The 11,729-nt window shown below is 42.6% G+C and overlaps 1 protein-coding gene across 2 annotated transcripts in view; it reads left to right on the top strand.

Moving 5' to 3' along the window:
* The window catches only part of BEAN1 (brain expressed associated with NEDD4 1), a 47,912-nt gene extending 38,976 nt beyond the window's left edge, over positions 1–8,936 (top strand). Inside the window, exons 6-7 of one of the 2 annotated variants that reach the window (XR_014528801.1) lie at positions 5,550–7,326; positions 8,714–8,936. Coding sequence is in view for 1 of the 2 variants with exons in the window: in XM_083515132.1 (XP_083371258.1) it covers positions 5,550–5,904 (355 nt within the window). In the remaining variant the exon portion in view is untranslated. Of the gene's footprint in view, positions 1–5,549 lie in introns of both variants that reach the window. The other variant, XM_083515132.1, reaches the window with a different exon arrangement.
* Positions 8,937–11,729: the final 2,793 nt, after the last annotated feature.

Raw genomic sequence — 11,729 nt, 5'->3', positions numbered from 1 at the left:
GTGGAAACTGAATGCATAGTTTCCAAATCACCAACAGAGCAGAAGACGTATGCCTTGTGTCTCATATTCTCTTTGGCAGAGGTGGGCAAGAAAAACCAAAGAGGAAGGCTGAATGGTGTAATTCATGGCTGTCTGATGAATCGATTAATAAGCACAATCAGTTATTTAACTACAGTTTTAGAATGAATAGATATCCAGTTGGAGCTGTTATCGTATGAGAAGGGCAAGCTGACTTGTCTCCTCTGGACAGCTTGAATTCTTAAACGAATTGTGTGATTGGTTTTTCACTCCACTGATCCAAGATGAAGATTTGAAACAGAGCAGCATCAAATAGTAATGAAAAAGCCATACACACACACACACTACTTTATTTATTCATTCGTTCATTACTGACATCCTCAGGTCAAAAATTGAAAACCCAGAGTTTGTTTTGTGTTATATGCAGGGAGTAGGGTTTTAATACAGTGGTGCCCCGCAAGACGAATGCCTCGCAAGACGAAAAACTTGCTAGACGAAAGGGTTTTGTGTTTTTTGAGCTGCTTCGCAAGACGAATTTCCCTATGGGCTTGCTTCGCAAGACGAAAACGTCTTGCAAGTTTGTTTCCTTTTTCTTAACACCGTTAATACAGTTGCGACTTGACTTCGCGGAGCAACTCATAGAACGCGGTGTGGTAGCCTTTTTTGAGGTTTTTGAAGACTTTGGTGATTTTTGAAGCCTTTCCAAAACTTTCCCGACACCGTGCTTCGCAAGACGAAAAATTCGCTAGACGAAAAAACTCGCGGAACGAATTAATTTCGTCTTGCGAGGCACCACTGTACTGAATTGCAATACTGTTTTTCAATTTTGCTAAGATCCCCTCCATTTTATGAAGTAATACTAGCCAAACATCTAAGGGCCAGTTCACCACTTTTGTACATGCAAACTGTACATTGCTTCTCAGGTCTGCAACTGCATAACTAAATGGGGCAGTCAGGTCCTCACCCAGAAATGATCCCTCCAGGAATGCTAAAGTGGCAGGTATTGAAACAGGACCGAAGTCATTGTATGGCAGAGAATTAGCATCTTCTAGGGTTTAAGCCCTTGCAAGAGACAGATAACCACTCAACAGTTTGCAGGATGAATCTGAGCCTGTGTGTGTGTGTGTGTGTGTGTGTGTGTGTGTGTGTGTGTTTCTGAAGAACGTTTAGGGCAGAAACACTATTTATATAAAATTCTAATTGGGAAATTAATTTATGAAAGATGCCTTAGGGGTGTTTAATAATTTAATTGCTTTGATGTACAAATGACTGAAATCTCATTTAGGACTCAATTTGATTATCTCTCTAGATGTATCCCTAATCGGTTCTCACACTAAATTTAAGGGAATTGCTACAGCTCTCATTTGAGTTTTATTTCTTTATCTTTTTTAAAAATCATAATCCTGCCATGCTCACAAGGCAATCAGATGGAAGCCATGCGGTCAATTTGTCTTGACAACCCTAACTAGATGGTAGTGATATCTATAATCGTCCCTTTAGGTGAATTAATGGCTTTCTCGTGGACCCAGTATCTCTGTGAGCATGGCAGATTTATTTGATGTGAGAGGTATTTTTTAAAAATGGCCGATGCAAAGTGGTGGTGGTGTTGTTGTTGTTGTTGTAAAGGAGGGTTCAAATGATATCCGGCTGCCCTTCATCAATAGTTTCTGTTTTGTGCTGGTGCAGTTAATGCTTCCAGGGGTCTCAAATTCTCAAAAACTTCCCAGAACATCTGTTACAACTGTTTCCATTAGAGTCTCAGTTAAGCTGGCTTGGGGACCTGCACCCTTTCAAATGTTGCTGACTATAGCTGCCATCATCTCTAACCATTGGTCATGCTGGCTGTGGCTGATTGGGGGTTGGCAGTCCAGCAACATCTAGGTCACATCCACACAATACTTTTAAGTCACTCTAATATCACAGTCTTGAATTATTCTGGTAATTAATTTATTGTGGGTGCTGGGAATTGTAGCTCTGTAAGGTCAGCATCCTTAATAAACCACAGTTCCTAGGATTCTTGGGGGTGGGAACCATGGCTGTTAAAGTGATATGAGTCCTTTAAATATATGGTGTAAGTGAGATCTTTGAACCTGCAAAATAAAACTGCCATCATAAAGTCTGTAGCATAAAATCCATCCCAATTCCTAGTCCCAAAATTCAGAATCTGAAAACCTACATTCTGCAACCAACCTATGCAAAAGCAAAAACGATTTTCAGTGTTTCATTCCTTCAGCCTTAGAAACAGATGACAAATGCAGCTAAAACTCAGCAAAAGAACAGTAATGAAAAGAATCCAAACTGAAGACAAAACAAAAAATGATTCAGACAATAAATTTTGTTCCACTGACTTTATTGGCAAGATAGCAAGACACTGAGTAACACTGACTTCCTCTTCTCCCTGCTACCACTGTGAAATGAAAAGGTTATCATATGAGCCTTTTGAAGCCTTGTTCGGTTCATCATTGAAATATTGTCCTAGGCTGTTACTACCTATGCGAACTGGCCATTGACAGTGAGCCTGGCACATAAACCCTTCCGGAAAACATCAACGTCATTTCTTAGCTTGTACTTCAAAAAGCGTCAGGATCATCCTTCCCATTTCATAGAATCATAGAATCATAGAGTTGGAAGAGACCACAAGGGCCATCGAGTCCAACCCCCTGCCAAGCAGGAAACACCATCAGAGCACTCCTGACATATGGTTGTCAAGCCTCTCCTTAAAGACCTCCAAAGTAGGAGACTCCACCACACTCCTTGGCAGCAATTTGTGTGACTGGAGAGTAGATGCTCCGTAAATCTCACCAGTTCTCTAGGATCTCTCAGCTCTATGCTACCAGAAATGGGGGAGATCCTGACTATGGATCTCAGGTCTGGTTTGAGCCCAAGTGGAGTTGGATTTTGTATGCTGTACACACATACACACACACCAACTTCTTAGAGCATGCTCCATGTGCTTTCTGGTTATCATGATTTCCCTTTACTAGTTGCATGAGAAGTTTTCTGTTTGTTTGTTTATATACTGCTTAATTCCAGAATAAGCTTCCAAGGAGTTTACAAATATAACAACCAAGTACACAAAAATTTGAATATAAGCATCCATAATTAAAACGCACCATAAAACATTCCCATTAACATGTTAGAATATAAACATCCGTAATTAAAATATGCAATGGAACAATCCCATTAAAAGAGCACAGCAATTAAAATAGGAAACTCGCATCAGAAGATCAAGGGGATGCCTGTGTAAAAAGGAGCATCTTCAAAATTTTCTCTCTTCTGTGTTCTCAAGATCAAAACTTACGAATTTCAGCCTGTTTAGTAAGCTCTTTCATGTTGCCTAGGTGTGTGTGTGTGTGGTAAAGTCGCTTCCACTGAGACATGACAAATCACACTGCTACTACAAGCTGCCAAGATTGGAATCAGGACCTGCTGTGAAATATATAGTAGCTGTCTATATATAGTATATATATAGTAGCTGTGCTGGGTCATTGATCCAGCTAGTTCACACTGTCTGCCATAGACTGAAACAATTGTCTAGGCTCTTGGGCAGAAAAGGTCTTTCTCATCACCTTGCAAGGGGATGGACCAGATGATCCTCAGGGTCTCTTCCAGCTCTACAGTTCTATTATTCTACGTACCTGGAAATGTCATGGCAATGGAAGCTGGTCCATGGGGCCAATTGGGCAGAGCCCCAACAACCTCAGTGTGCCCCCAGCCAGCTCCCCATATATCTGCCTCCTTTCTTACATCCAGCCCAGAGAGTGGCACTGCTCATCAGCCTCCTCCTTAGTCTCAGTGTTGCCTTTATAGTCTCAGTGTTGCCCCACCTGCCACTGGCTCTGGCTCCCTGCCCTCCACCCTACCAGTCCCAGTGGGAAGCTGCCACCACTGGGCAATGGATTGAGACCTTGCCAGTACACATAGCATGTGCTCCGTCACTGAGATATTCAGTTCTGAGATATTCAACAGTTCTGTTGGAAGCAGCAACTCCCATCCACCTCTCACACACATGTATATTATAACGCAATGCTGTTTTTTAAAAAGACAAGTCTAATGGAAATCTGACATCTTTTCATTGTAGGGTTATTAGAATCCCATCATCTCTTTAAAATTACAGTGAAGGACATTTAACCTACCATTCTGTCAACTGGTGCCTGGGGGTTGGGGTAGGGAACCTAAATTAGCATGTTTCACACAGATAACAGCCCTCTACCTCAGTGAAACTAATTCTGGAGATCCTTTTTTATGGACTCTTTGATAACTTCTTATTGTGGGCTCTTTAGGAAATGCCACAGCATCCTTGTTCCTAATATATTCCCAGCTACTTTTGTTGCAAAAATGCTTGCCTCGTCAACTTTGTATTCCTCTAGCCCCCCACTTCCTCATCCTATCCTCCCACCCCACTCCTGACTTTCTCTAGGGGTCTTCCTTCTGTCATTGCCAGCTTCTGAAATGCATCCTATGTTTCATTACCTCCAAAAGGTATATCTGAGCAGTGTTCACAGCTTTTTGAAACCTTAATTGTGCATTAGAAACCAATGAAGCAGACTCCTTACTCAGGAGCCCACAGGGAGTGAACATTTGTATGTTCAGAAAGCATTAATCCTGCATTAGCCTCAAGGTTATGGACTGCAGTGAATTAGAACAGCTTGGTTTTGATTGCTCAAACAAGAATTATAACCCTAAGACTGCATTCCTGTGCATACTTACATCACTTTCATCAGTGGGACCTCTAGCAAAATCTTGCAGTGTGGAGTCTGTTTCCCCCAACAACAGTCTGCCCTGCATTCCAGTGGTCCTCATTGGGCTGTTTCAGGAAATTCTCCCCAGCTGATATACCTCCCTCTTTTGTGCAGATGGTGTCATTTTAGTTTTTAAAAAGCAACAGGACACAGAGCCTGGACATCAGAAATCAATAGAATGATATGTAATATTTGTATAGCCAGTGTGGCTAACCTAACACTGAAGTAATCTGCTTCTTGTGACTTGGTATTGGAGGGTGGGGATTCAGTACAGATCACATTTGAAGGCAAACCTACCAAAGTTGCATTTTCCAAAACAATATAGAATCATAACACAGGATGCTGTTGCCAATGGCCTTCAGGATTTGCCAAATTTTGCAATGTGTACAAAAATGCATATACATGCATGTACATAAAAACACATATATTTGTGAACACAACATACAAAAAATGCATTATATTAGAGAACATTGCTTTGCAAAAAAAGTGTAGATTAGGTAAAACTGCATACAAAAATGTGATTATTGGGATAATTTTTTTCCAAAATGCTGCTGAATTTTCATGAGAATTTTTTTTTGATTACAAATTGCTGTAGAAATATGGAGAAATGAATTTAAGCTTGGAAAAAAATGAAAATGGACAGTTCTATCCCTAAGAGCAAGTGCTATGAATAGATAGGCCATCTGCTAAAACTTTTCTCCCTGTTTGTCATTTCTTCTTCTCTTGTAAGCACAATTCTCCTCTGATATTTATGCAGCAAAGCTAACCTGAGGCTCTGTTTTCTTTCAGCTATGATGAATGTGTGGGGCCTGGAGCTGTGCAAATCTGTATTCCTACAGATGACCCTCCGCCTTACTCCCTGATAGACCCTTGTCGATGGAATGACTCCGCTATAAACATTCCCTGGGAAGAAGAGGTGACTCCAGGGGCTGCAGGAGAAAGGGATGCTGGGTATTCGGTCGGACTGCAGGGCCTGCCGCAACCCATCCCTTCCATTTCCTTATCCTCGTCATTCCCAATGGAAGCTGCCCCTCCCTACGAAACTGTTGTGTGTGAACAGAACATCCCTATTCCACTGGTCCCACTGGATTTACTGAAAACCTCTACGGAACACTATCAGACTTTTTTCAACAGAATAATGTAAAAGGGCAATGATTCCTGACCTGTGCTTCTGAAGGAATCCTTCAAGACTAAGAAAGGGTGATAACCTGGAATGATAATCACCCACCTACCCACAATACTTAACAAAACTTTATCTATTTTCTACTTGTGGATTTTGTTTTTACAGGGGGGGGGAATGAAAGTTTACCTGCACATTCTTCTTTGTGTTTTAGATTGTTCTTCTCCCCCTGAAATGTAAAACAATAAATGCATCTACTAGGGCAGCGGTTCCCAAACTTTCCTCCACACCCAACGGACCACTTGACAATCTTAATGATTGTTCTGCGTATTGTAGCAACTGAAATGCTCTGTACTAGATGCTGTACAGCTTTTAAATGTATTTTTATTGCTTCTTTTCTTTATTGTAAGATATTGCAAAATAAAAGAAGCAATAACAATACCATCAAAAATCAATCTGGATATTTAATGCAATGGATGTGCCATCTCCCGTCTTCAACCACAAATCTACAGACACACCTGAGTGAAGCTTGGTCCATGGACCACAGTTTGGGAACTCCTGTGCTAGGGTGTCTCCTGTAGGTCTTTTTGTAGCATTTGAAAGCACATCTGACTAAAATACTTCTAATGTAGATGTATGTCATACAGTCAAACCTAGTTGTCAGGTTTGTTACAGTGCTCTGCATGTCTTAGAACAAAAGGAATATATGATAAAGGGGTTGCATCTATCTTTTTAAGAATTGTTAGTAGATGTAAGCCAGTGACTTAGTAATAGGAGAGGATTCAGTGTTTCATTTAGCTGTAGAGTTCAGCTCAAGAGAGATAAAAAGATATCCTTAGTTTGTATCAGAATATCCCCATTTTATTAATAGGAAAATGTTTGTGTATTTAAGAGAATGAGACGGGAGGCTTCCCAGTTAAATTCCTAACTGAGCTAACCCAGTTCCAAACCCAAATATTATATCTACTTTCTGTCACAAACCTTTTCCCCTACCCACCTCAGTGATCAAGCTGTCTGGGGAGATTTATTGTGATATGAGACACGATTATTATGTTGCATACCAAAGAACTGGAAAGCAAAAGAAAATATGCATTTCCCTATTTTTACTGGGAGAGGTCTTACTAAAAAGAGGCATGTGATGCAATCATTTGAGTGCTGAGTTTGGAATATAGAAGAGCTGTGTTCAAATCCCTTCTTATTTCCACAGCTTGCTAGGTGGCCTTCGGCAAATTGCTATCTTTGTAGCCTCTTCTCCCTCACAGGATCACTGGGGCTAAAAAGCAGCTCTGATCTCCTTATTTTCTGCATAAGACCAAGGTACATCTAACCCAACATTTTGTTTCTGACAGGGACAAATCAGCTGTCTCTGACACGTTCACAAGCAGCCAGGCATATAGGTGATGGATCGCCTTGCCTTATTGTGTCCCTGGTGTCTACTATGCAAAGGTATACTGCCTCTGCTTGTGAATATCATGTTTAGCAATTGCACATAACAACTACTCAGAGCCAAAGTAGAGTTGATGTTAAATGTAATGTACAGAGTTCTTTTTTAAAAAATGCAAACAGTGTCAACTTGGGGCCTGGTAGTAGCAGCTGATAATTATCAGGGTTACAGCAGGGGTGGAAGGGTGATTTAACATTTCCCTCCTCTGCTGCAGACTTGGGGGAAATCCAAAAGCCAATATTTGTGCTGGGGGGGGGAGGGAATACCAATAGAGCAGGCATAGGCAAACTTGGCCCTCCAGATGTTTTGAGACTACAGTTCCCATCATTCCTGACCACTGGTCCTGTTAGCTACAGATGATGGGAGTTGTAGTCCCAAAACATCTGGAGGGCCGAGTTTGCCTATGCCTGCAATAGAGTATTGTGTCCCCCTGAGCAAGTCAGGTCAGGAGTTGCAGAACCACGGACAGCATCAAGTGAGCAGACAGCCTTTTTACAGCCTCTGCTCCCAGACTACCTCCCCCAGGCTCCACCCTCTTGTAGATAACTTTAACTTAAAGGGCCTACCCTCTGGCCTGAAGACAGGCACTCATCCTCCATTCCATCGCCTCCCTTCCAGTGTATGCTCTACACTGCTGGACCAGTGACCATCAGGAGGCACTGGATTCTTTAGGCTCAGGAAAATATGCTAGTGGAAGTCCTGGCTCTGACTACAGGCCCTAGTAGTAGAGAATGGCTCCTGTCTGGCAAGCTCGGGGGGGGGGGGAGATCTCCTGATCTCCAAGAGCAGGCTCAAAACTGAATCTAGTCTTCCTCTGTAGCTGGAGACTCATAAGCCCTACAGCTTTGAGCCTTGATCACTGCTGGACTCTGAGGTCATGACAAATAGCAGCTCCAGAGAAGAAGAAAAATTCAGGAAGGAAAAGAGTAAATTCCCCACTTGAGACCTGCTACCACCCCAGTACTTATCAGTCCCTGCCCCAAAGCTTTAGTTGAACCTTTTTTAAAAAATCCTGTATATTAAATGCCAATTTTAACATCATGTCTAGCTTGGCCCTCAAATTTCTCCAGTTGTCTTTATAAAGCAATGAAATGCACAAATCTGACTGGAAGGAGCCAGTGTGATGTGCTGGACTAGAAACTTGAGAAGATGCAGGTTCAAATCCCAACTCAGTAGTGAGTAGGTGACTGTGAGCCAGTTGCTCACATCTCACCTACCTCACAGGGATGTTGTGAGGGTGGGAAAGGTGCAAAAGAGACTGTGCCCAAGTTCCTTGCAAGGGCATCCGGATAAAAATGTTGTTTGTTGTTGATGGATGGTGATTAACAGTAACATGCAATCTAAACCCCACAAAGACATCCAAATTATCTCATAACCTTGCTCCAACAGGTATCCAACAGGCAAGCGTTTTTCAGATGGGGTTCCAAAGAATTTTGGGTGTTCAGAAGATCATCATGGGCTCCTCAATGGATCATGGATTCACTTTCACCAGAAAAAGGTTCTACTTGGTTGCAGCACCAGAACTTTGGAAAGCCCTTTTACAAGCTGTTTGTTTATCCCTCTCAGTGATATAATTTTGTAACCAAGTAAAGACAGTTTTATGCTTCCATGACTTCAGGACTTAACCCCCTCTGGTGCTTTATTTTTGCTGCCTTGTTATTTCTCATATATGATTCTGTGAGTATGGTCACAGCCACACCATCCATTTAAAGCCCTCTTATACCACTTTAACGTTTCCACCAAAGAATCCTGGAAACTGTAGTTTGTTGAGAGAGTCCCTAACAACTCTTAGCACCCTTAAACTACAGTTCCTAGGATTTGGGGGTGGAAGGGAACCATGTATATGAGTTTTGAATGGGTGGTGTGAATGAGTGTGTGTGTGTGTGTGTGTGTGTGTAGCAATTTTGATACTGCACTGTTTTACTTATTGGAATCATGTTATTTGTTCACCCCTTTGGGAACGCAAATTGAAAAGTGGTCTACAGGTTTTAGGGGGAACCTCAGTCAAAATGCCTTCTGAGTGACCCATCCTCCTCGTTGCTAGTCACCCCTGCCCTCTCCCTCTGGGCCCAATCTGTACAATTGCCTGGAAGGAAAGGGTCGGACTAGTGGAAGCTTTGCTGCTCCATCTTCTCCCTTTTGTCATTGTGTGCAAGCTGGGGGTAGGACAGGTGTCCATTCATCACACATTCCCTTCCTGTGTTTCCTTTCATTAGGGAATAATAATAATAATAGTCACTTCTGGTGATGAAGCTATATCAGTCCACCAGGGCAAAAACAGAAGAAAGAGGCTTGTGGCACCTTAGGGTCATTGGAAGCTGCAAAGCAATGATGGCCTTATATAGATCTGTGGCCAAGATCTCCAACAAATTGACAGCAAGACACACTCCTTCACTCTTCCCAACAATTCTGCTGCAATGCAACAATAGCCAGGCTAGCTGAGCTACCATTGGACCAGCCCCGCCCTCCCACCCCCACCCCCCATTGCCTGGTTTGACTGCCAGACAGTGTCCCCTCCATCTATTGCTCTGGCTGCTCACACATGCCTGGGTGAGGGCCATAGGGAAGGAACAGAGCTCAGTGGTACAGCATCTGTTCTGCATGCAGAAGGACCCAGGTACAAGCCCCAGCATCTCCAGGTAGGACTAGGAGAGACCCCTGCCTGAAAGGCCACTGCCAGTGGGTGGGCCAATGGTCTGACTCAGTATAAGACAGCTTTCTACGTTCTTATCTTTCCCAGAACAAGGCTTAAACAAGTGGAAGAAGGGGGGCAATTGCAGCCAGTCCTACCTTCCTTACATGGTGTGGGGAACCGCCAATGGTTTCAAACACCAGTGTGTTTGGATCTTGCCTGTTTTCATTCATAGTTTTCACTCTGAAGTGTTTTCAGTCTAAAATACGCTCCTCTTTGAATCTTAGGTAATTATCAGATCTGGAATGTGAAAGCCCATTTTTATATTTCTATTGAAGGGCAAATGCATCATCACGACTCCTTAAGGAAATTACGATTATTAATTTATAAATGATGCTCGAAAGATCCATCCTGGTACTTTGGGGAATAAGGCATTTCTGCTCTATAACATTATGATGTTGCTGATTGCAACTCAAAAGTAATCACAGGTCAATTCATGGAAGACTCTTGAAGCAGCTGTCTAATTAGATCATGAAAGCAAACACTTATCTTGCTAACTTGACATGGAGTAGGATTTGGCAGGTGGTTGAGATCCGGAATTTGTGGTATGCCTTACCCAGAGTTTGCCTGACTTACTACAGATAAAATCACTGTACCTTAGAGGGGCAACTGCAGACTTTTCTCACCATTATATTGCAGCAACAGGGAAAACCGAGCTAGGCAGGTAATAGTGAAATTCTCAATAGAGACATCATTGCAAAGCCAGTTTTGAATCCTAACACTAAGGGTTGTATACAGCTAAGTCATACTCAAGAGTAGACCCACTGAATTTTTAATGGGGCTTAATATAGTCATTTCCATCACTTTCAGTGGGTCTCCTCAGAGTAGAGCTAACATGGGCAACAACCCTCAGCCCATGAGGGCCACCTCAATCTCTGAGCGGTGAGCGACTCCAGCAGTTCCAAACACCTGCCCAGGGTTCAGTTTCCTAAGAATTAAGGTCAGTGGAGACTCTGGTGTCTTTGGGATATATGGCTTTATTTACACTGAGCACAGGATGGAGGGGCTCACAGCAGCTTCATAGATAATGCTCCCCTTTAGGTTGCCAGGGGAGCCCCAAAGTCCAACACAGTGCAAGCAAATCTCTTTGTGTGCAGCTTCTAGCATTCAGCTTTTTAGCTCATGCGCACAATAACAACAACTCTGGCTAAAGAGGATCACCTGGCCTCGAGCCAGGTGAGGGGAATGTGGGGAAATGCCCCACCCTTCCTGAAGAGCACCACCCCTTAGCTCATTCTCTGAGATGCCGATGAGCACTTAACTGGCCTGCTAAAGCCATTCCCTTGACAAAGGGAGTAGTTTGGCAGGCTTCCTCACATACATTCGGCCTTTACAGATACCAGATGGAAGGCTTGGAAGGAGGCCCAAGGTTTCACGGAGATTTACTCTCCCAACGCATAACAATATTTTGCTACCTGAAGCAGAGTAACAAAGGGTCCTCCATTTAACGCCCTCCCTGGTGAGGTCCATCTGCCTGCTTCATTATTAACATTCAGGAGAAATTTTTAAACATCCCTGTTTATCCAGGCATTTGATAGATGAAAGACACTGTTCCTTATAACGCTGAAATTATTAGCTGTGACAGTATGTGGTTGTTCTGAAAGGTCCTTAGATGTTTTAAATTGTTTTTGAAAGTTTGTTTCATTTTTAATGCTAGTGTTTTATTACTGGGCTCCTTTGGGAACAAGGACGGGGACACAAATTTATGAATTA

The sequence above is a fragment of the Podarcis liolepis genome, assembly GCF_965112155.1.
Source record: "Podarcis liolepis genome assembly, chromosome: 7".
Lineage (NCBI taxonomy): Eukaryota > Metazoa > Chordata > Lepidosauria > Squamata > Lacertidae > Podarcis > Podarcis liolepis.
The sequence above is the reverse complement of the archived record's forward strand: the minus strand, read 5'-3'. Positions and strand labels throughout refer to the sequence as shown.